This window comes from Hesperophylax consimilis, chromosome 24, assembly GCF_061612785.1.
Source record: "Hesperophylax consimilis isolate HC1 chromosome 24, BYU_Hcon_1.0, whole genome shotgun sequence".
NCBI classification, from domain to species: Eukaryota; Metazoa; Arthropoda; class Insecta; order Trichoptera; family Limnephilidae; genus Hesperophylax; species Hesperophylax consimilis.
Window position 1 is genome coordinate 6,763,181 of NC_142859.1, and position 26,619 is coordinate 6,789,799.

At 37.8% G+C, this 26,619-nt stretch overlaps 1 protein-coding gene and 1 long non-coding RNA gene across 2 annotated transcripts in view; both read left to right on the forward strand.

Annotated features, from left to right (window-relative positions):
• Positions 1-17,453, forward strand: part of LOC149411839 (uncharacterized) — a 201,103-nt gene extending 183,650 nt beyond the window's left edge. Inside the window, exon 3 of the long non-coding RNA XR_016304681.1 lies at positions 17,083-17,453. This is a non-coding gene — a long non-coding RNA (uncharacterized LOC149411839). The remainder of the gene's footprint in view (positions 1-17,082) is intronic.
• A 5-nt stretch (positions 17,454-17,458) lies between these two features.
• LOC149411840 (zwei Ig domain protein zig-8-like) overlaps positions 17,459-26,619 on the forward strand; it is a 78,711-nt gene continuing 69,550 nt past the window's right edge. Inside the window, exon 1 of the mRNA XM_089646396.1 lies at positions 17,459-17,993. Within this exon, the coding sequence (XP_089502522.1) occupies positions 17,870-17,993 (124 nt within the window). The 5' untranslated portion in view covers positions 17,459-17,869. The remainder of the gene's footprint in view (positions 17,994-26,619) is intronic.

A 26,619-nucleotide genomic window follows, 5' to 3' on the forward strand; every position in this document is an offset into this window, starting at 1 on the left:
ATATAAATAGATTTCTTATTAAATTATTAATGGTCATTAATAATTATTCTTCTTCAATTAATTCTTTAACAATTTTACGTTTCCGTCGAATATTTGGCCTCTTTCCCGTTGAGTGACTCTTTTATACTGCCTAATTTAATTTATGCAGTACTAAAGTGGCTCAGCTTCAAGAAATAACCATATAAATACTTCGTTTTTATGGATAGATTTAAAACTAAGATCTTTCTTCCCCTCTAGATATCAATTTTACTTGTATTAAACAGAGTTACGCTCCCTCTATGAATTTCGATAAAAAAAACTTTTACCGTCAAACGCAATGAACCAACGCATGAACGACGAACGGGCCTTATTCGTCATTGATTTACATTTTTCAAGATTGACGAAATAATATATTTTCATATTTTACGCATGCCGTAGAATATGATGATGTCGTAATAAAAAAAATACTTTCTTAAGACAATGGCTTCTAGAGATTATTTTAAATAAAGGAACTGTTTATAAGATATTTTTTTTTTACTTATGCAGATATTATTATATTGATAACGCACCGATATAAATTTCAATGTAATTTTCGTGTAAATTTCGCATACCTACACGGAGAAAAATTAGTTTTTCTAATTTATAAAAAAATGTCTTCAAATTATCGGTAATCCTTTCAAAGACGGAATTGCAGGTCCTTAACGATAGAATGAATAGGTTTCCTAGTAAACTTTTAGTAAAATGCGATTTTTTTTTTTTTTTAAAGTGAATACCTCACAAGAGTCCCAACTGCTCCCGTCTGGAGCCAGTGAGACTATGGCATCCCCAATCGGGGGATGTTGTGAGGCTGAAGGTAAGTGGGGAAGGGAAAGAGGAAGGTGGGGAAGTACCTGGCTATTCAGATCTAGTCACTAAACACGGCTAAAGCCATTTGGAGCAACGTTTCAATTCTGAATGGTGGTCTTACACTAGGGCGATACTGGTAGTATCTTCCACTCTGGAACTTGCCGCAAAATATACTATATATTATGTATTATCAGAACGGATGTTCATATAAATCCTTATATTTTCGCATTCCGTCAATATAGAATATAAAGGCAAACGCAGGTATATATTACTAAAAATCCCGTGTAACTACTTTTTCCCGTGTACTAATAATACACTACCAGAATTACACATGGAAGGAATTACACTTACGTGATATTACACATGGAGGTAATTGCAAGTGGAGGTAATTCCACGTTCTGGAATTACACACGTCAAAAAATTTTAATGGCTTAAAAATCAAATTGAATTGCTTGCCAAATAATTTAAGTATTGATAAAAATAGCTAAAGTTGGGTTAGGTTTTTATTTTGGTCATTAACGACTCTGAAACAAAAGATGTGAAACAGAAAAGACAGAAAAAGATTCAGTCGCAACTAGGAATTAAACCCAGGATCTCTTCCTTGCCGGGGAAGAGCTCTGACCACTGAGCTTATTCGACCACAACAATCGACTTGCGTCATTTTTTACTGAATCATTCTTCGACTGAGAGCTACCAATATTATGTTCATTTTCTTAGCACATATTTCTTTTGGCTGCTATCTTTATGTATGATTGCAAAATCCTACCCAAACTGAATGCAATCTAGATAGTCTGTAGAATAAAAATATACATTTTTATTTTAATTTGCGAAATCTATTGACTTTTCTTTAAGTCCGGGTGAATATTTTAGCAGTGCAATAACTTCATGAGTAAAACCACAAATTGTAATATTTAATCATTGAAGACCATATTAACTACTCTAACAAAATACGTGAAATAGGAAAGACAGAAAACTCTTCCCCGGCAAGGAAGAGGTCCAAGGTTCAATTCCTAGATGCGACTGAATCTTTTTGTGTCTTTTCTGTTTCACATCTTTCGTGTGAGAGTCGTTATTATAGCCTTCATGGATTAAGTATTAAAATTTGAGGTTTTACTCAATAAGCTATGCCACTATGAATGTTTATTTTCTTTGATTTTTTTTAAATATGTCTTATCTAGTGTATTCTCTATCCGTGCAAACCTTCATTTTAACTTCCATCTATAAACCCTTAATTGATAATTTTATTTATACCCCTGTAAATAAAATACCAACGAGAGTGGCATAAAATAAAAACGAGCTTTTTATGCTCCATGAAATCGGTTTCATAACACTTTTACATCAAATCGAGTGAATTTCCCATCAAATTGAGAGAATTTTCGGATATTTTGACGGGGTTTACTCCGTCCTTAAAATGCTGCCATTACTTCGGCCCATGAGGCTATTTTCTATTAGTCGTATATCGATGGAATAGCCATGATTTTCTTGTCCGAAACTTTATGTATGTAAAAGCTTTTGGATATATTTTTCCGACGAAAGGAAGTCGTGTCGGTTCTGAATCAATTCAATTTTGCCGCCGGTGAATTGGCGTTTATGAAACAAATTTAGCACGTTTTTTACGGCTATTTTAACTACTTATTTCATTATTAAAAAATTATAACATTTATTTTAATTTACAAAAAATTATAAAGATATATGAAGCGGAATTCTTGCTTTTGTTAAAATATTCTTTCACAAGCATTCTGAAAATCCAAAAAATGTATAACTTATGCATTGCCGCTAAAAGCCGTGTCTAATTGTCTTTTGCCTTATTATAAATAAGCATTTTTTGCATATTTCCATACAAGATGCCACGTGGAAATTACAATGTCTTCTTTGATTGTGCTATGTGGAGGGTATTTTTACGGAAATGAAGCTTTTTGGAATAAATACTTATCTTATAAGGGTTTGATAGAATTAAATGGAATCTGGGTGTCAGTGTATCCAGGAGTGACGGATGTAGAGAGTTCTGCTAGAGGGGACAAAAGGTCTCCCTCAATCAGTGCCTCTCGATTGGCCCGCAATGTAGTACGTGAGCAGAAGCATCCGCAACCAGGACCTAGACAAATCTCACTCCCATATCCAGGCACCCCTGCTAAGTCTTCAAAAGTAGCGAACCACTCAGAGAGACCTATGGTAGAGGTGTTGGTTATCCAAGAAATGGTTCCTGAGGCGGTGGTAAGGAATTATTCAATTTGTTCATATACACGTCCCTACCTGAATGACAATTCTTTTTTCAAACTTTCTTCAGGCAGGTAGGTACCATAATATTGAAAAATACGAATAAAAGAGTTCAAACAAATACTACGGTTTCACATGTGAACAAGAATCTACCAAAGACTTCAATAAACTGTTACGACGGCAGGGCCTGGGAAATGTATTGGTGGCATACTCAGCCGAAGGCAGCTTTACCAGGAAGGACCCGTGAACTTTATTAGGTTTCGTAATGCGCCGAAATTCCCAACAGACGTGGAATTATGTTCACAAGCGCTTCCTGGGTGCCACCCTCTGAGTGTAGAATCATGATTTCTATTTCGAGGGCTCATGGGCACTGTTAATTGCAATCCCTGTGATATGATGGTAGGCTAGGTTCTATGGTTAAATATTCAAACTACAAATTGCATTTAGTAGCCAAACAATATGTATTAGATTGACTGAGTACAAATTACATTTTACACACTTATTACAAAACACAACTGTTAAGACTCAACCCCATTGTGACCGACCAAGGAGCTAAACTATACTACTTTGATGCTGAACGGCATATTCGGAGTACGATGTCCGGCCCAAGGGACATGCGTAGAAGTGGAGACCGTTGAGGAACGTTGCAGGATCAGCCTGCACACGTCCGGCCCAAAGGACATTCGTGGTAGTAGAAGTCATTGAGGAACGATGCAGGAACTGCCTGCAGACGATGTCCAGCCCAAAGGACTTAAGAGGGATGGTAGTATGACTCAGGCGTAAAAATAAAATAAGGTTCCGAGCCATCCGGCGACGTCAGCAGAAACAGGTTGTCTACGTTTCTAGGCATCCGAGACTACGATTGACTTGATAACACTCGTTTGATATTTTCTAGCCGCATGGATCGCGATCACGATTCAACACTTTTTCCCACGTGATTTTATATCGATCTCGCGTTCAACATGTCTCAAATGGTTCGCGAGTCTCGCCCATTGACCGTGGATTAATAATCCCATAATCCTACAACCTTTTAAGCGCCACCAGGCGCAGTTTTTTTACGGGCTTTCCGCCCGTATCAATATTTTTTCTGTGCTAGTGAATTTTTTATACTTTTATAGTGATTAAGTGTTTTGTTTTTTTTTTTAAATCGCCATCGAGGCGGTCTCAACTATTTCCCCCTGTATCCATAGCCGATACAGGGTGCAAAGTTTGATCCTGCATCTTTGCTGAAAATTTTAGTGCATTTGACACCTTTTTGTGCGATCCACTGTGATTTTAATGTTTTTTGCTCGCGGTGTTCCTCAAGTCGCAGTTTAATCCCTACTAGTTTAATTGCATCTATTTGTGAACGTTAACGTCACCTACTGCATCAGACGCGGAATTTTTTTCCGCGTCGAGTGACAGTTCAGTTTTTTTCCTGTGCCAAATACTTTAAAAATTATACGTGTTTTAGTGTTCACCACGTGTTCAAAAATTCTACGAATTGTGCCTGGCAAGTGATGAAAGAACTTCTCAGAGGACGCATCTCTTGCTTCACAACATTGCCAATTTTGGACAATATTTTTTCTTTTTATATCGTTAAGAGCAATTATTTAAAAGTGACAGTGACATTTCTTTTTTTTTTTAATTTTCCATAATCATTTTGGTGTGGAGGATTAGTAAAGAGCGGACATTTGGACATTAATAATAAATTTCATTTTCACCTTCGGAGAGGGCTACTAAATTTTTACTTTTTCAACTAAATTTTGTCCAGTAAAGTCCAGTAAAGTCCCAAAAAAATATTTTGTACCCCTAAAATTAATATTTTTTCACTTTTAAGGGCACTTTGAACAAAAATTTTGAAATTTGGGGTAAATTTCTGATTTACCCCACTTTTCGGAAAAAATGGATTCCGGTCCAGTTTCGCCTGGCGAGTCCGATGATTCCACCGGAAATCCGGTCAGACGCTCCGACGACCGAGAAAACATTCTAAAACAGATAGAGCAGATTCTGAGCACAGGCTCTCCCACAGCTAGGCCCTTCAAGACTATAAAGCGGACCAAAACCAGGCCACAGAAGGAGCTTCATACAGTGGATTCGGAAAGTGAGGCCGTCTCGGAGCTGGAAACAACTCGTTGCACCACTGCCGTGCCCCCCTCTCAGGAAATGCCCTCCATCGCTCCAGCAACTACACCCAACGCTGAGAATAAGAAGCGTGTACGCTACAGCGACTCTCCGGGGAACCAGGAGTTCAAGGCTGTTCCAGCCCTGGAGAAGTGCCAGAAAATCAGATTGATTCTCATGGACGGCCCTAATAAGCTAAATAAAACTGACAAAAGTCTGCTCAACACCACCCTTGACGACTTGATGTCAGACATCACGAGATTGATGCTCGAGCTTAATACACTTGCAACGAGAAGCACCACCATAAAGGAAATGCTCAGTGCGCAATCGGCTCTATCGTCTAAATTGGACCTGGCTATTAAAACTCGCCCAGCCTATTCGACGCATCCCATTGCCAAGGAGACATTGTCTTATGCAAATGCCGCGGCAGGCATGCCAGCGTCAAAAAAAATAGTCATCAACGGTTTCGAGCGACCGATTCCAAAAAAGCCACTTACTTTCTTGGTGTATCCAGAGGCTCCAGAAGGCAAAACCTCGGAACAAACTCAGAAAGTCCTGGAGAAGATCCTTAACCCCAAGAAGGACGAGTTCCAAATTGTCCGATCTAGGAAAATTAAAGGAGCGGGAATGGCCTTTCAAGCCAAGGACTCTAAGGATCTTGAGAACATAAAAAAAGCTGAAGCGAAACTTACTGCAAACGGCCTGAAGATGATCAATCCCTTGGGCCGTCTTCCTAAAATAGTTATTTACAATGTGCCAAAAGGCGAACAATTCGCGGATCAGGATTTATTTAATGAGATCTTCTGCAATAATCTATCCGGCCAGACCACATTGTCTTTGGAAGATCACCTTCGGACTATGCGGCGAGTATCGCTTTTTGGCAAGCGCGACACTCCTACCATGAACATGGTTGTGACATGTCATCCAGCTGCCCGTAAGGTCTTACTAGACAGCGGAATGTGCTTCCTTGGGTGGAATGCCTGTTGGACTCGGGACTACACTGGTGCCACCAGATGTTTCAAATGTCAGCAATATGGCCATATTTCCAAGTCATGCTCTCAGGAAAATGAAACTTGTCGCCACTGCGCCGCTGTGGGGCACACTCATGAGGATTGCCCCAAGAAGGCACTTCCCGCTGTCTGTGCTACCTGCACTCGCTTTAGGAAGCCTGCCAATCATCCTACGGGGGACAGGGATTGTCCTGCTCACCTGGCTGCCATTAATGCTCAAGTCCGCATGACCGATTATGGCTCCTCATAATTTACTCTCCCTAGGTCAGATTAACTTGCAGCGATCCCGGTTGGCCACCCTGGACGCGCAGCGGGTCATGTCTGACCTCAACATTGACATTTTGCTTATTCAGGAGCAGTACACCTGGGAAGGTAAGACTCCAATTGAATTTCCGGGAGCGGTACTCGAAGTCGGCTCATCTCCAGGGGCGGGTGTTCTGGTCAATACATCATTGATCAGCCCCCTCCTTCTGGCTGGGCTGTCTAATGAGTACCAAACCTGTGTATGTATTAAATTTGCTGATACTGAGATCTATCTGATCTCAGTCTATTTTAAATGGGGGAACCCGGTAGAACCACATATCCCTGAGTCTGACGCGCGCCCTAAACGCGCTTAAAGGTCGTAACGTAGTTATCGGAGGGGACTTTAACGCTCGCTCTCCTCTTTGGTTTGACAATACTAAAACCCATTCAGTACGATCACGGACTGACGCCGTCGAAGACCTGATTGCTGCGCAAGGCCTTTGTATCATTAACGAACAGAGTTCGTTCTTTACCTTTTCAAACACACTAGGAGAGAGCAACATTGATCTAACTCTTTGCTCTGGATCAGTTGCGGCCAGGATATCTAAATGGAGGGTCCATGAATGCGCAATAGTTTCGGATCATAGATTAATCACATTTACAATAGGTGTTAAGAAAACTGAAACTCCGAGATCCTCCTGGAATTTCAACACCTCAAGGGCGAATTGGGATAACTTTGGGGAGGCGCTACGAGATACATTAAGGGATTTCCATCACGTAGCAGCTAATGATCCGGACAATTTGGGGAACTTTTTCAATTCAGCCGTTGTATCTGCGGCTAATTCTTCTCTGGGCAGATCAAACCCAAAGACGAAAATTAGAACGCCGTGGTGGTCACCTGAGCTGACTTCGCTAAAGGGGGCCTATAAAGGAGCCTATAGGGCCTTGGGACTGTCCAGGAGGGGATGATGTACGGAGGAGGAGACAGCTACCCTCCAGGCCGCTCTCAGGAGATCCAGGGCAACTTTCAAACATGCGGTTCTCCTTGCGAAACGAGCTGCCTGGCATAATTGGGTTAAAGATGTGGGCAACGCCAACCCGTGGGAAATCCACAGCGCAATTGAAAAATCCGTCAAGGGTTCGGATCGGTTTTTGTCTAGTCTAATTGGGAAGATTGATGGGAGGGACGCTGAGACTGTGGACGTGGCCTCTACTCTCAACACACTTTTGGGCAAGTTAGTCCCTGTAGAGTCAGTAATTGGGGAAAGTGACCACCAAAAACAGATTAGAAATCTGGCACGGCTTCCACCCAGAGACCTCGCCCAAGAGGATAGAATCACTCCTGTCACTAGAGCTGAAATTGGTGCTATAATTAAGGGTTTGGGTCCAAAGAAGGCACCAGGGCATGACAGACTTAATGGCGAGATAGTGAAGCATGTCTGGGTCCACGCTAAAGAGGAGCTCTTTCAAGTGATGGAATCGTGCCTGAGAAGAGGAATTTTCCCTTCTGAATGGAAGAGGGGCGTGCTCAGGATTATACCTAAAGGGAACGGCAAACCACTCACCGACGTAAAGGCTTATCGCCCGATAACCTTGCTCCCAATCCTCGGCAAGATCCTGGAAATACTAATTCGGCAGCGACTTCGCAGTACACTTTCACCGTCCAGTGAACTTCAATTTGGTTTCGTCCCGGGTAAATCCACCGTGCACGCCATTTCGTTTGCGCTTAACTGGGTGAAGGTCTGCACAAAGAGGTACGTTGTAGCAATCTTCTTAGATATAACTGGTGCCTTCGACTTCGCGTGGTGGGACATGATACGCACAAAGGTTAAAAGTAGGAATTGTCCAAAACGCCTGTTTAAATCGGTTGACAACTACCTATCGGGACGAACTGTCTCGATATCCCATGGTGATTTTACTATAGAACGCGAAGTAAATATGGGTTGTCCCCAGGGCTCCGTTCTGGGACCTGAATTTTGGAATATTGACTTTAACGACTCCTCTAGGTTACCCTTGCCTGAAGGATGTATCATGATCGACTACGCGGATGATAAGATGTATCTTGTCTCGGGGAACAGCAGAAAGGAAATTGAAGAAAAGGCTGGTGATGGTTTGAACACCCTCCTTAAATGGGGGGAGAGGAATAAGATGACCTTCGCTCCCCACAAGACAAAGGGTCTCCTGATGAAGGGCTCTCTCAGTAGAAAAAGAAACCCTACCATCCGGATGGGAGACACCAACATCAAATTTGCAGACACGGTCAAGTATCTAGGTGTAACACTCGATCGATCGTCCTCATTTCTGGCTCATGTTAAAGATGTTTCAAGCAAGGCTCAGGCGCTGTTCCTAAAGCTGAGGAGACTCTCCACCGCTGAATGGGGACTACGCAATCCGGCACTACGTGCTCTGTACAGGGGCGTATACGTTGCGCAAGTTTCGTATGCTGCCTCTGTTTGGGAGCACCGCCTGGATAACTGCCTTATACTCCTCGCTCTTACTAGGGGCCAGCGAACTTCTTTGCTGGCACTATCTGGCGCATACCGTACTGTTGCTTCGGATGCTTTGCCAGTTTTGGCCGGCATTTTGCCAATCGATCTGGAGATTAGGGAAGTCTTAACCAAGCAGAGACTTTCCAGAGGATCCCCGGCAACCCATCTTGGTGTCGTTCTGACACCAGGTGGACCGGGAACTCTCCCTGGACTGCTTCGGACGATGAAGGACCTTTCGCTCAAAGAGTGGCAGGTCCGTTGGGATAGGTCGAGCATGGGAAGATGGACCTTTTCCTTCTTCCCATCAGTTAAACTCAGAATGGAAGGGGCCTTCCTCAAACTGGACCATCACATGACGCAGCTCCTCTCAGGACATGGGGAATTCAGGGAGAGGCTTCACAGCCTTGCCCTGTCTACCCATCCCAATTGCGCTTGTGGCAATACTTACCAGTCGGCCGAGCACATTCTGTGGCACTGTGAGATCTTGAAGGATGCCAGAGACGAAATGATAGACGGTCTGAATGTCCCCATTAGACCGGTGTGGAACACCGATCTTGTTTCTAACAGAGTTAATTTCGAATGTCTGAGGAAGTTTACTAGGATCTGGGTTGAGAGATGGTCTGTGCTTAGAGTCGCTGACTAGTGTGATAACTGAGAACCCCTGGTGTATTGTTCCTGCTCCATGACTAATTCTTTTACAATTCTCCGATTATTGTTTATGCATTCTGTTCTTCTTATTTTTATTATTTTTCTTTCCTTACTGTACCAGCTGCTTCAGATGATTTTCTTTCGTTTACATTTCTTTTAAACAACTTGTATCCTATTTTCTTCTAATTTTCAGTTTTCTTTTCTTATGTTTTGTGTCTAAGGTAGACACACTGTCCTTTTTACAGACATTGCAGACACTCTTTATATATCTTTGCTTAGCTAATTATCTCTTTTACTTTGTCTTTTATCTTATACTTCACATACTGTCCTCTTTACAGACCATGCAAATGTTATTTTTATGCTTTCTACTTTTGTTTTACTTATTCTACCGATGTTCTTAAGTGGCACTTTTGGATTGTTTATTGTTTTTTTTTTTTTCTTTTCTTTTCTCGTCTTTTTTATATGTATTTTTTTTTGGTTTTCTTTCTTTTTTTCAGTAACGGCAACGAGTTTACAGGCTAGAACTGAACTCCGTTGTTTGTTTTGTATTGTTTACTTTTCCCCAATAGGGGTTGGACAACGGGCCTCGTCCCCGCATGCACTGCTGGAGCTTCTTTTAATTTCTTGTTTTTACCGGGGGACTCCGCCAATCACCTGCGCCACCCCTGAGGAGCGTTGGTGGTCAGAGGGGTGACTGTGCGAATTGGGGTAACCTCCACCCTGCCTCCGACCTCCTGACGCTTCTTTCCCCTAGGTTCTTTAGGGTTTATCCCTCTTTTTCCCATGCTTATCTTCAGGGCACCACCGGGTGGTCGGCTAAGGGGTGTGGAAGTCCTGACCTGCACCAGTCACCCCAACCACCACCAATCTCTCAATAGGACTGCCAGACGTGGCTCGGCGAAACTCCCCCGTCACTCTATTATTTCACTTTGTTCTTTTTGTGCTTACAGGTACTGGAGTGTGGGTTCCCTCCACCAACTATTTGCCTGAAACTTGTTACTTGATTGTTTGATGCTTATTGTTCTGTGTTGTCTTTGGATTAATACCTGTAAGCGCTCGCATACCGCTTTCTAACACCGTATGCGGGGACATTGAAGGTCTAGCTTCATTTATATACTTTGTAGAGCCGTTTATTCAAAAATTAGATTTATGCGAGAGCTCCGAAGGGGTGACCATAAGTCACCTATACCGGGGTGGGACAGGGCGGGTGTAACCTTCAATGACCGTGGATTAACGCCCGTTCAACATTAAATAAAATAAAAACCAACTTGGTTATCAGATTTCGGCCATCATAAAAAAATTGCGACTGTCTTTAGAAAGCAGCCCCGCCTCGCTGCTTCCTAGGGAGAGTGACTCCGCATTTCTTTCCGCTTCCGCAGGAGTGTTGGTAGCACCAAAAAACCATAGACAATTCCGCGGAAAAGAAAAATAAAATAAGTACTTGATTAACAGAGTTTCAATCAAGCACTTTACGCAACTGCATTATGTGTTTAATAATGATCGGTGATTACTTGGCGATTTTTTCCTATTGAGAGAATTTCTTATAATTAACGTTTCGGAACAACAAATGTATTAAGCACTTTAAAGTCAACATGAAGCCAACTTCAAACTGTAACAATTTCAGTTCGAGTTGAAACAGTAGCGTGTCTCTTTAAGAGATAACTTTTACACTTATAACGCTACTTTTTGAGTGGGTTGACTCAAGGCAAACTACCCTTCGTAAACACTCCCCCGGGAGTGAACTATTGCCTTTGAATTTTCTTACAACCGGCATACCAAGGTGAATAGAATGGGAAATGCACGCAAATAAAAAATACAAGGTGAACCCTTTACAAGAAATAAATTTTACGTAATCACGTATGATTGATCAATTAATAATGATCACTCTCGCTATTGCTTTTATGTTGATAAGTATATTAAACACTAAAGTTTTTTAATGGGCAATGGCGCTTTAAAAGATCCATTTAACGGTCATATTTCTAAATGACGTGTAAATGTTTACACATCTGCCCTGTGATAGCCACTGTAATGCTGTCCGAAACGATGATCAAAGAAGAAAATAGCCCAACACAGCACAATACCCCTAAAATAAATCACTATTATAGTTTTGGCCGTGATAATCTCAAATAATTTTTTTTATAATTCTGTTTGAATTGAATTTAATTCATTTTTGGTACATTTTGTCTTCTGGTGGTTACCAATAAATGACCACGTGACTGTGGGTATCATTATTGTCATGATTTTGTTGTTGTTTTTGTTTTATATATTATTATTTATATTATTTTATATCTAGGAATCGTAATTGACCATAACCTTAGATGGATACCTCACATCAAACAAATCACAAATAAACTTCTCAAAACAATACACATTTTCCTAAACATAAGAAACATATATAAAATAAAACAATTGAAAACAATATATTTTGCACTTTGCCAATCAATAATAGAATATGGAATTATTGCTTGGGGAGGAGCAACAAACTCGGCTATCAATTACATAGAAACCGCACAGAAAACGATCTTAAAGGTAATACTAAAAAAACATAGTGAGGTTAAAGCCTGTCTTATTTTCAAAACATGATGTCTTGTCTTAATGTGACATCTGAACTACCACCAAAATAAACTCCATAAAATAAATGTTTTTCTTACTTGTCATCAGCGATTTATCGTTTTAGATGATTTTCTTATAAACTAAATTGTTTTTGTTTTATGTGATATCTTATTACAGGTGAAGTCACAAGGAGGAAATACGTAATTGGTTTTATTTTTAGCTACAATGAATAAATAAATCAAATTGTTTAGGGGTAGTATAAAATTAATAAATTGTCCACTTTTCCAGATGAGGTAATTTGTTTCATCACTAAGCCATCCTCGTGTGTTTTATATCGCCGAGTAAACAAATAGAACCTTTCCAGTAAGATAATATGGAATAATATTTTTCCGAGATGATTTTTTCCGAAAGCTGAATATTTGAATACCGCTCGTCTGCATTTGAAAAACATCTAGTTCATAAACATATTTCTGTGTCTTCAGATATCATCACAATATATTTTTCTTATATAAAAAAGATCAATCTAGATTCGCCGCTTGATAGTAATAACTTCGTATCTCCTATCAAAACGAATCTGTTTTTGTTACTATCTTTTATATTTAAGGCGATTCCATACGTAGTAATGCAAAATCATGTGTTTTTGGTTTGAAAATTTGGTCGCCTATAAATGTTTCAGATGCTTCAATTAAATACTGCGAGTAGAATACATCTTGGCCTTTGAAATAATCGAGTATTTTTTAGATATGTCTTTTTATAAGCTCAGAAAAAATAATGTATAAGGCCTATGAAAACTGCTTTAAAGTTCAAAATCTCCTCCTTACGAACCCATTTTCGGTTATGATTTTATTGTATAATGTGGCAAATTAAGTTATTTATAAAATGATCGGAAAAAAATTAAATATTTATGCCTGAACATCCACAAAATAAAATAAAAGGCACTTTTTGGCCATGTTTTTTTTGTTGCATAAATCAAAACAGGCGGATGGTGTTAAGCGGGAATTTAAACCTTATCGCCATCTACGTAAGGGTTGTTATTGATAGCGGCTCAATTTAAAATATTACACGACGTAGTGCATCGCCTTGGATTAAGTAATTTTTCTCTTATTTCGAAATTCAAGAATTCAAATTTTCGCCAAAAAGTATCAAAATCTATGGGGTAGGAAAAGGGACAGATGGTGGTTTTTAGAAAAATCATGTATACAAGAGATTTTTCCCTTGTTTTGAAGGTAAAGTGAGCAATTTTTCATTAACTTCGGAATAAAACTATAGATTTGTATACAAATCAAATCCAAGTCGCCACTCACAAACAATCGACTTTGTATATTAGATAACATAGACGGTAAAAATGTTTCTGAAATTTCTTTTTTGAACAAATAGCTATTAGCATATTTTTACCGTGGTATTCGCACCATGTGATATGATTCCGAGCTGTCCGAAGCCAGTGGGTCTATGGCAACCTAATTTGAGTATGTTGAGAGACTGAAAGTAGTAATGGATAAGAATAAGAATAAAGGCAAGTGGAAGGATTGAATGAACATTGCTATGGTGTCTAATCACAGCACTTTTGAATGTGAATACCTCTCAAGTCCTAACTTTTATCATCGTGCTGGAGTCTGCGGAACTACGGCATGACCAAATGGAAGGAGATAGGAAAGAGGAAGGTTTGGAAGAATCTGACAGTTCAGACCTATGCATCAAACATGGCTAGAGCATTTCAAGCAAATTTTCATTTCTTGATACTGGTCTTTCATCAATACTGAGGACGGGTTGTTTCGGAGAATTTGAACAATTCATCAAATTTCAACGTTCATTTACGGGTTCTGTGAAAGACTTATTCAAGTTCTGTTTTTATGTCATTGTAGGATAGTTGCTTGAAAAAACTGAAATAAAAACAGAACTTGAAAAATTTTTTCACAGAACCCGTAAATGAACGTTGAAATTTGATGAATTGTTCAGATTCTCCGAAACAACCCTCCTTGAGAATATCTACCACTTTGGAACAAGTCGAATTTTTTAAAACTGTTATTTTGGTTTGTTGAGAGTTGGCAATAAAATTACAAACAAACAAGAAAGAATAAATAACGGCTCACAGAAACATGTTAACATAAAACAATGGCGCGTTAAAAAAGAAAACAAGAGGAAATAAATTTTCAATTGAAGTTCAAGTTAAAACAAGAGATAAATTGTAAAGTTCCAGGGACTGTCACTAAATATGTCCAGAACCTTGCCACCACATGTTATAGTATAGTTGACACATTAGCACATGAGGTTGGGAGAAGGTTAAGTCGGTTCTTAGGAAAGAACTACTGAAAGTTTCGGGGTTTCTTAGATTGGTATTGGATTTTAGTGCCACAAAAAGTCCAGATTCTACATGGGTATTTATAATTGTAAACTTATCGATATTTTGACCAACTACATTACGCGGCTCTCTCCACGGGTGAGTTCATGAACAAATTAGTGCGGCTCGTTCTACAGTAAATTAGGTTATGGCGACGTTTTCGAGAGTGAGACTCTGGTACAAATAAATTTATTTGAGCCAGAATCTCATTGTTAGATATGTAACCATTTAGTGAAACATAGAAATATTTAATTAGAGCAATAACTACATTTATCGTCAACCACAGTATCCCTGACTTCTTCTCCCGTCAAACAGAGTTAAAATTAAAAATACCCACCGTCATACTTTTTTTACTACCTACGCAGAATTGTACAAAGAAAGCAAACCTTCCTGATTATTCCTTTTTTTATTTCGTTTTTTCGTTTTTATATTCTTTATTTTCGCTTCGTTAGACAAACGAACAGCGAAGCAACTAGGCGAATGAAATAGAACATGACTTGTAATAATAACCATGTCAGACCCTATATAAATTATGTGGGAATCCTTGATTTCTGCGAAATTATTTTCACTCTCATTTCGTTAATAATATTTGTGTCTGAAAAGTTTAATACATTTTCAAAAAGATAAAAGCGTAATTAGTAAAGTGGTTAGGCTTGGATTGAGACGACAAGTTCATCTAGTATTTTTTTTGTTATATGTGTTGAAATGAAAAATGAGCTTTGTTTATACATCAATATCGCGCGTATTTAAAAACTGTGAGGATCTGGGGGGTATCACGCTAGCTTAGTAATTAGACCAGTCTCAGAGCAGGGAGATTGAAAATAGTGTCAATATTTAATAATGTTAAATATTTTTGGTTTTTTTTATATATACAACAATATTTTTAATTAAATTTACAAAAAAACATTTTTACTATAAACAAGTTCTGCTGAGTAATTACTATTACGCGTGACAGCTATTTCTTTCTCTGAAGGCGTTATCAAACTAAAGATAAAGAAGAGTAAGCCGGCGTAGTTTTGTGCGTTTGATTTTTTTTACATTAACCCCATACAGGAGACCCTGAGGAAAATAGTTTTCTGTAGGGCCTATGTCACCTTGTTTATGTCAAATTCAAACAATTCTTCAAATTTCAAAGCTAATTTTAAAGTTCTGTGAAAGACCTATTCAAATTATGGGGTAGTAACTTTACAGAACTTAAACGATAACTAAATTTGAATATAACTTAATAATTAACTTTGAAATCTGATGAACTGTTCAAATCCTGAGAAACAACCCGTCCTTAAGGTTGTTCACTTTTCCCATGCTTCATAAACAATTATATTAGTTTTGGTTCTTTGCAAAGGGCAGGAGTTTGGTGAGTTTTCTTACAAACGTTATTATTGTTAAGATAATGTCATACTATGACATTCATCAGAAATAAATATGTAATTATGTACTATTATTCACTCAAAAACGAACCTATCACTTTAAAAGGGAATGCAAAGACCTTGACGTTTACCTTGATAACAAACTTATATTTAATAAGCACATTGACCCAATCGTTAATAGTTCGTATAAAATGCTTGATTTTGTAGTCAGATGTATATTGGAATAAGCTTTGCCTATTTGGAATCCACAATATGAACTGTATAAAATATCTTTCCCCCAAATTGAACAATAACTTTGAATGTACATTTAAATCTTTGAGGCAAAGGCAAGCAGTAGCTGATTTAACATTTAAACATAGAATTTTAAACGATAACATCGACTATACCGAACTTGCACCCCTAGTTAATTTTAACATTTAAGACGTACGCGACATACAGCGCTATTCCACACGCTTAATTTCAAAACAAGTGCAGAACCTAATTCCTTAATTAACCTTGCTTCTCATACATTCAACAATATTTGACTTAACTCTAAAATTGAAAATTTTCAGATTCACTGCCCATATTTAAAAGTGGCATCATATCAATAATATTATAAACTGTTCAATACGCATACATATGCACACCCACTCACACATGCCCCCCCACACACACACACACCCTCACACACACACACACACACACACACACACTCCTATACACGTCACCCGTTAATTACTGAATAGACATACCACAATATATAAGATATTACAAGAAAACATATCATAGGAACTCTTCTTGAAATATTTAATATTTGTGAATTGTTTCATTACCGTAACTAATGTACTGATTTTTCTATAATATTAAATAAATAAATAAAAATATAGTGCTTGAAAATAATATAAAACTACATTTCGAAAATAAAATACTAATATTTCTTTTAACTTTCGTACGTCTAAAGAAAGAGTTTTCTTTTTAAATTTCATTATAAAAAACAAGGTCATCCGAATTTCCGTTTTTTTAACCATTACTAAATAAATTATTCTACCATCCAAACCAATCTGAAACAACTCTAATCCTAGAAAATTCCTTATTTTTTTCCTTTTTAACTTAATCATATATCCAATAATTTATCTGTCAAAACCAACTCTTTTAAAAACAAATATATGTATTCAATAATCAAAAATCTATCAAAAAATACGTATATTTCCCTTAACCAATTTTGCTACAACATTTATAGGATTTTTCAATGATTTGATTGCTTGTATATTCGAATTATAAATTAAAATTTGTTTTCCTTTTCTTTTCAGAATCTCAACGTCTTCATTATGGAATAAAATGCCTCTCGACTTTTAAACCATCAGAGTTATCTTTTAAAGTTGTTTACACAGCAAGTTATTATTTCTTTACCCTCAAAATAATAATAGTAATTCGCAAACTGAAACAACACTCATGTAAAAAATATGGAAAGCATGAAAAAATATATACTTTTAATGGAGCAAAAAAACTGTTAAAAATGTTAATCCCTTTAGAATCACGGTAACATTGTTTTCATTTTATCAATGATTTATTCAGTGAATATTGAAGCTGCATCAATTTGAATGCAAAAATATTTCCTTCATTTTTATTTTTTGTGTACTTATAAACAGTGTGCTGATAGAAAATAATTAAAATACTGACCGCTAACAGTAAAAAAATAACCCAAAAACCATTTACAGTTAACGTTAGCAGTAAATTAATTCTAATGTGCGGTGAGTGTTTCGCTTAAAATAACTAGTTAAAATATAAAACCTAAACAACTGATTTTAATTGAAAGATAAAACTTCAGGCATTGACAATAACTGAAAGATTAAATCTTATCAACTGGTAGTCAGATAATCGATGCGTACACAGTTGAAAATAAATATAAGACAAAACTTAATCAACTAAATCATTTTTTTTAATACAAGAAAACTGAAAAGTGAACTAAATGAAATGCGTTTAATAGTCGTGCTTCATTCCTTATTTTTGGTTTGTGAACGATCTTCCCGCTGGGTGCAGTAATAATGGATTTGACTCGTGACTCGTGACGCACGCGCGCGTCGTGCATGTCAAGTCATGACAGCCACGTGCAGCGCACGGCACGTCTCACTGGCGATGGTGGTGCTCGCCATGGCCGCCGCGGTTGGAGGCACGGGGCTGGAGGGTAGACACCATGAGCATACGAGGCACCATAAAAAATGTAAGTACTAAAAATAAAAATAAATAATAATTTTGTATCATCTAGCTGTATGGTGCGAATGTCTAGCTTTGACGGGAATTATGCTCAAGCTTATGTAAAAAGAATTACAAATAAATATTGAAAGGATAAATACCAACCATCCAATAACATGTTCAAAAATATTTAAGATTAAATGCTTAGATAAATTATGCTAAACGCATCAACGCTTTGCATAGGCCACTCCCAAAGGAGTGGCCTATTCAGATTATATGTTGAGGTGTCACAATACCCTAAAATCTTCCTTAGGAGTGGTGGTCAGAACAATTGGGGAACTGCCGCGGAATATCATTTATTTGTATGGGATCTGTCACCTTCACAGATGACATCCGCGTGATTGCGGCCCTCTGTAATTTGATCTTACTCAGGCAAGAGAGGGGGTTGCATCATTTTCAAATATCTCCTTGCTAGGCGTATCATCGTCGCCACGCCCACACTTATAACACATCATCTGTCAGGTGTGACAAGTCTGTATGGCTAGCGATATGGTGTTATATAAAACGCTATGATGCGTATAGCGTAATGTGTCCCCACAATCAAAGTGTGTAAAACTTAAAAGTCAAGTGAAAACAAGACATTTGGGAAATTTTGTAAAGATCTGCGGGCAATCGCAAAAGAATATAACCATAGTCTTTTCACTACAGTGTAAGTTATATTGTAATCAACACATTTGCACAAGAGGTCGGGAGAAGGTAAAGTCGGTTATTTCTAAAGGAATAGGGAATGTTTCGGGATTTCTTAATTGACAGTGATTGATATTGATTTGGTTGTGTCATCAGAATTCTGATTTCATTTTTGTCACGATGTTAATTAACATATTATATTAATAAACATTTCTGGAAATCCACTTTGTTGAACCAGGAGGCACAGCCAAATATCTGGTGATAACCCTAATGTTAGGGTCCTTAACTATTGTCAGGGGAACATGGTGAATCATGCTAAACACAATAACTATTCATATTCCTTATCAATACGTTTAATGAACCCGAGAACACGGATTTACTTTGAATCAAAGTGTAATTTAAAAAAATTTATTGATTGTCTTTAAAATTCAGACAGGTGATGAAGTAGGTTCCTACCTATAATTAATACAATATTTAACGAAAAATTATTTATATTGCCTTTTTCAAAATAAGAATTATAATATCCCGTGATTGTTAACGGGTTTGCGCAATATTTCATAATTAATTAAAAAAACGTATAAAAGTAAACCTGTTGACAGAAACAAATTACCAGGAGCACGGAAATGTCATAGAGTAATTTGTGTTAATTTCAGCAGTGGCGCTAATGTCACAATTATACATAGAAAATATACACAGTAATACAGGGTGCGCCAGAGAAACTTACTTATTTGAAAGTTCAATAAAAACAAAAACGCTGTAGTTATTGTTGTAATTCTTTTTTTATTTGAAAATGCAATGTACCAAGTTTTTTTTCATACTGTCTTAAAAATTACATCTTTTAAATGGCGACCCTCATCGCGCATACACTGGTTAAGTCGTTTTTTGAAGTTCTCGTCCACTCTTCTCAGCATATCAATCGGAATATTGGCAATAGCATCGCGGATGTTGTTCTTCAGGTGATCTATGGTCCGTGGTCGATCGACATAAACAAGGGATTTCAAATAACCCCATAAAAAAAATCACATGGAGTCAAATCCGGAGAGCGCGCCGGCCATGGGAGATCGCCTCGGAGAGAGATGAGGCGGTTGGGGAAATGTTGTCGCAGCAAATTCATGCCCGCTGCACTTAGACCACAGCATAATGGCAACTGAAGAGAATGGGAAACAAACTTGGGGACGTCCCCCTCCAGATGCGCCCCCTCCCGCCCCTCTACCTGCCCAACTCAACGGACGAGAATTTTTTCAAATAAGTAAGTTTTTCTGGCGCACCCTGTATTAGTAAATGTCAAAACGTAACACTGCTGACAAGAAGCCGTGATTTTTCACGGGTATATTATTTAATTAGGACTTAGCGTGGGAATATTGTGTTCATAAATGGTAGGTACTTTCTGTATCGCCTTGAAAAAAAACCTTCATTGATATTCGAATCATTACTTGGTGACCAGACCAGACCTCAGTGACCAAATCGTGGTTGGTGACTCTCCAATTCCCATCCCTACTGCCTTTAACCTCACTACATTCCCAAATTAACTAACTAACCATCACACCGTTTCCCCGCAGGGGTAGGCAGAGAGGAAAGACCGCCAAACAATTCGGTCTTGGCACACACTTCTTGCCTCATTCACATTCATACATCGTCTCATACTCTTCTATTATTCTGACTCTTGACATGGCCCGACGCGAGTATCTGATTCACTTGATCGTGCCATGTCTTCCTCGGGCGTCCCCGACTTCTGCTACCATTCGCATTTGCATCATATATCCTCCATACACTCCTATCTCCGCTCATTCGCTCTACATGCCCAAATTATCCATAATCTCAATGCTTTCAGATAGTTGGGAATCTTGTGCGGAATACATATAAAAAATAATAAAAAAATTTCTTTGTTTTCTTCATCTTGAAACTTCTGGCATTTTGAGAAATAGACCTACCTCAAAATAATTGTGTCAAGTTTTGTCTATTCTTCGATCTCACCCTTCCGATGTTCCAATATAAATCACTAGCCCTTATATGTGTGACTCATTTTTTTTTCTTTTTTACTCAGAATGCACCCGATACTTAATGAACCAGTCGTAATCGGCTGACGTGAAAAATGCCCAACTCGTGCACGATCCCACTGGGAAACAGCTTGGACTAAATTTCCTCGTAAATTCTGGTCAGCCATCAATAGGATATGGTACTCCCACAGCCGTTACGCCCACACGATGCATAGTTGGGGTCTTAAAGAGTCGGCTATGAGTGAATGGGGTGCGATACAACCCACCGAACATGTCTTCAACGAATACCCGCTGCATTAATTCTCCGAAGGGATTGATGTGGTTTGCAGGGCCTGGGCGAGGCCCTACACTGGCTCACTGACCTAGGTGTTCCCCTCTGACTGAAGAAGAAGAACTCCTATTACGTCCCTAGCGTGGGTAGATAGTTTTATTGAATACTGAAAAGAAGTCCAACTACGTAGACTAGTGAAACTAAGCCATTCACGATTTTGGGGAAATTTATGATGATAATTGGAGTCACGAGGTTAGGAAATGGGAAGGAGGAACGTTATAAAGTATCAGGCTATTTTGATTTAGTCGTCTCTCACCAGGGCAATACTGTGAAGATCTACTACAACTGTATGGTACAAGTGTGGCCCGCACAAATGCTGTTATTTCAACAGGACACCGTCACATATAGACACTTTGATCCCAGAGTTGTTCAGATAGAGTCCAGTTTGTAAATGCAGGAGGAGCTTTGTAGGATTAGTAGAAAGATAGTCAGTAAAACGACGTATTACCTTTCCCGAGTGCTGTCAAATTGGGAATGATTTCTTATCCCAGTCACTTCTCTTTAATTGGGCCAAAATGTATATTTGAAACATATATTTAATATGCATAATTATTTTAATGACGGTAATCATCTTTATATCCTCGTAGGAATGCAGGAGATAGAAGGGTTGAATAAAGACATTCATTCAAAATGCTTTGAAAGGCCGATAATTCATTAAAATGAATTGCCTTGGTCCCACACTACTTCAATCAATTTTTTTTATGAAACATGTGTCATCGTAAGAATTAGATTTTCAGTAAAAAAATAACTAGGAACTTACTGCTCTGCCAGTTAGGTACCTACTAACTTATTCCAGAAAACATTTACGCCCTTGAGGTATTTTAATAATAATTATTAAAGGTTCACATTATTAAATTAATAAAATATTCAGATATTGCGTTATCGGATACTAGGTTAAGTTTAAAATATTCCAAAGCTGTAAGTTAAGTCAAGTCTGGTGTAAAGTTTTCGATGCGTTTACCATTTTAAAATCATAAAATATGTAAGAAATTAATGTTACACGTCTAGTTTAAGTACCTCTTAGGAGCAAACTTTTCACATAAAGGTTCACCCAAACTATGATTGGAGCGTATATTTATACTGTACATTCATTTAAATCTGTCTGATAAGTACCTACCTACATTAGATTGTAGATTAATAGAAGCACTTTCGAAATGGCCTGAATAGACAAGGTGAATGTAGTGTTTCTCCTTATTTTTTTCTATTTTTTCTTGATTTTGTATCGAGATTAAATTTACTGTTGGTGGTCTGCTAATTGCTGTTCTGGTGGTCTTTGCGCCTCACAATTTGTATCTCAAAGCGGCGTCAAAAATTTGTTACCTAAAACCCTACAAAAATTGCACGTTTTCAGCTTCGGCATCACCAGCAGCCAACCGTGGCCATATTTTTTTTTTTAAATTAACTCCACACAGCAGGCCCTGAAGAAAATAATTTCCCTCAGGGCCTGTGTCATCTTTGCGGATGCTGTGTGGAGGGTCTTTTTGTGGAGAGGAAGGAGTGAACATGGGTCTTGAAGAGTTCCATGTTGTAGGAGGGAGGAAACACAGAGGCCGGCAGTTCGTTCCACAGCCGAGCTGTTGAACTTAAGAACGAACCGTAGAAGCGACCCGTTCTCATGTGACAAATGTCAACCGTGTACAAATGGGGCGCGCGTTTGGCGTGTATCCCGACTACGCACCGGTGCCGAAGGGATCAATGACGCTAGTTCCTCAGAGCATCTTCCATTGTAATACCGATAGAACAAGGGCAGCATATCTACCTGACGCCTGTGCTCTAAAGATTGCAGTCCGTTTGTTAAGATTGGGGAATCTATCAAACGGACCGCCCGATTTTGCACAGAGTCAAGGGTTTTTTTCAGGTATTTAGGGGCTCCGGACCAGAGATGGCTGCCAAATTCGACAGTAGGGCGCACTTGCGATTTGTACAGGGTCAGCAGTTGTGTACTATTAAAGTATCTGCGGGCCCTGTACAGTACGCCCAGCTTCTGAGAGGCCAGCTTTACTCTGGCTTCGATGGAGCCCCCGTACCTGAGCTGGTCACTTATAGTTACACCAAGCATATCAATGGAAGGCCATATACCAGGGGGCGTCATTAAGTTTGCGGATTGGGTAGGTAGGAGAATACTGGGGGTGTCGCTGAATTAGGCACTAATTGAGCAACTAATTATTAGTATAAATATCTGGTTTTATGGTAATTCGGTCATTAGTCTTTGAGCTATCGTCGACTAAACAAGTCAATCAAGGGGAGAATTGTGAATATGGAGAAAATCGAGTTCCGCGCTGTTATAAAATTCCTTACCAAGCAAGAAAAATTAGTTTAGATCATACTGGAAGAGATGTCATCCGTTATCCGTTTACTACATACGTGTCTGTGTGTTTTCTGTCGGGATCGGGAGGGGAAATTCAGCTGCGCCTTATTCTTATATACCCTACCGAGAAAATATCATCATCATCACTTTTGGCTCTACAACCCCTGGTGGGTCTTGGCCTCTTCAAACCTACCAAGAAAACACAAGTCTATAATAGCCAGGTAACCTTTTAAACACCCATATGAGGTAAAAACTGTTAGGCGCAATGACGCTGTTCTATTTGTATAAAGAACTTCAACTTTAAATTCAGTAAATTTGAATGATTCAACTCTTCATGCAAAATAAGAACCTATAAATTTAAAAAAAAAATTCTCTCAATTTTACGTAAAACTAAATTTTATTTAAAAATGTTGGCATAATTCTTGACACGTATGATACATTTATTATGCCTTTATAATGTAGTCACTTGAAATGTTATTCTTCCTAATCTATTTTCTATATTGTGGCTTTATAATTAATATTGTTAAATTGACCTGCTGACAATCTGCTTTGGCAATTTAGCGGGTAAAGATGATTAGATAATATAAACTGATACTCGCATTTGGCCAAACTATTTTCTTTTTAATTTATTTTAACAATACTCATTTTATTATTTATTTAATAAATAAAATTCAAATTCAATTACATAATTTATATTGCGTTAACCCAGATATTTCAAAACAGAAAAGCTGGGCAATGATGACGCCATAAATTTAGAAACAAAACAACAGGTTTTTGTATGAAGGTTGCCGCAATAGCTCGATAGGTTAGAGCAGTCGCCTGGTTAGCTCTGACGATGCTGGTATTCAAATCTTTATCGCAGTAATAACATTAACTTTGATGTAATTTTCTGAATTTTGTTCAAATAATCAAATTACGTTTAAGGTACACCCTCGTATTTTTTTCAAGAATTTTGACGGCGCGAAATAAAATGTTAGATTTTTAAAAATCAAACCAATGCTGAGTTTTTCCTGAAAATTTTATTTCCTACCTTAGCCAATTTTATCAGCGTAACGTGGTATATTTACATACGAATTCCTACCGATATATTTTACAATTTGCGATTCTCGGGAAAAAAAGTTACAAAAGGACTTTTTCGACTCGTAATAAAACCCTCCAATATCGCAAAAATGTGATTTGTAAATTTGTTTTTCGTTTGAGAACGGAATCCCAAGTATTCCACCTTTTATCGATGACAGCCTCAGATATGTTTAAATAAAAGAACATTATCAGTAATACACGTTGACGGGTAACTAGAAATAAAAGCAAGTTTTTATATGAAATTAAAATACTTGGTATACACCTATAGAGCTATAAAATTGGAGGCGCTATTCTGTACATGTTCCACTACTATTTCTGTATCGAACATCATATTACAACAAGATTAAAACTTGTTGCCGTCCACCTCCAGAGAACACCCGCAAGTTCGATGAAAGGTTGGCCAATTCTTGCTGGCTACCGACTAAACTGGCCACTGCTGCAGAAGTTGCTTGCGCCATTTACTGTATCGTATGGCGCGCTGATGAACAATGTACTCCAATCTGAAATCCTCGCTGAAAGCATTCCGATTGTCACAGTTTCTATCTGTGTATTAAAACCCAGTTGTATTAAAATACATATAACTATTTCTTGTGAATTGGATTGGCTGTAAAAATAGGAATTACCTATAAGCTACACCCCTTTTTACGATCTGTATAACAGTACAATACTTTATAATATAAAAGTAATTTATAATATAAAATTTAAATTAATATAAAATTTTAGATATTTTGCAACAAGGCTATATAATGCTCTCCCACTAGCCATTAGACTGAACGATTTTTTTTTTAAATATAAAACAGACATCAAATCTTGGATCATCAGCCAAGACAGATCCATGATCAAAAATTTTATAAAAATCCCTACCTAAGTATGTACTCCAACTAGATGCTGATTAACAAATTTATCATTTATTATTATTATTTATTATTTTTTATCTTTTTCACAATGTCATTTAATGTAATGAAATATTTTATGTATCAAAAAATATGTAAACATTAATTCATGTATCAAATACGTCTGTCTCGACACAGGTTTATCCTAGTGAGACAGACATCGAAAAAAAAACCTGTAAAAAAACTTTATATTGATAATAAAAAAAAAATTAAAATGTAAATTTTGATTTGAATCGTCTTTCTTTTATGATGGTTTGGATAGAACAAACACCTCACGGTTTTTACTTAAATCATTATCCAGGTTGAGGGCTGATGTGTGCCGGTGCTTATTATTTACAGTTTTTTCTTGTACAGGCAAACACGTCCCGTACAATTGTTATTGTATTCAGAATTCTCAAACGTAATGATGTGTATGGACCAATCTTCAATAAAAAAATAACGAAGTGGTTGATAAACCTAGAATTCTAAAATATATTTGAGAGCATCTTTGAATTTTTAACAATTTGGAATATAGATACTCGCATATATCAGCAGATAGATAGCCTCAGTATTCATCTGGAGAAAGACCAGTGTCCTGAATCAAAACGATGCTTAAAATGGCTTTAGCCATTTTTGGTGACTAGATCTGAAAAGCCAGGTTCCTATCTACTTCCCAATCTCTCTCTCCCACATCTCCTTCCCCTCCCTAGGTTTTCCAACCACATAATCCTTAGTTCCACTGGTGCCAGACAGTTGTGCCAGGGTATCTTTTGCGGAATTCACAAGATAAGTAAACGCTTTAAGCTTTAGGTATCAGGTTGTTTTTTCTCCACTATACATATTTTTACTCAATTGCTCGGAAAATTGTGTAAAATTTATAAAACTGGGAAATTCCAAGTGTTATTATATCGGGTATGTTGTTAGAAAACTTCAGCAGTTATTTTTTAAAATAACAGAGGGCGCCACTTACGTCTGCAAAAAAATGTTCTTTGACATCTAAAATAATAAGATATATAAAAATCTGATACTAATACTATCTATTTTTTTTAATTCATATTGATAAAGACCGGATTCATGGATGAAAAAAATAACATCCTGGTCATAGGAAAAATTTGTTTTGCTCGATGATTGTAGTTTTGAAGAACCAAGATTTTTTAGTTAGAAATCTATTTCCATGATAAAATAGCACCTCAAAAAGTTCGGTAGAGTACTACTTCGTGATTTCGAAACTTATGTGACTGGCAATACTGGAATTTTACTGCAACATACGTAGTGAAGAATTACCTGATTAAAACCAACATCAGGTTTGAAAGGAATCTAACACGTTTGATAACTAGCACTGAAAAGCTAGTTACTTTTCCACCTTCGTTTTCCCCATA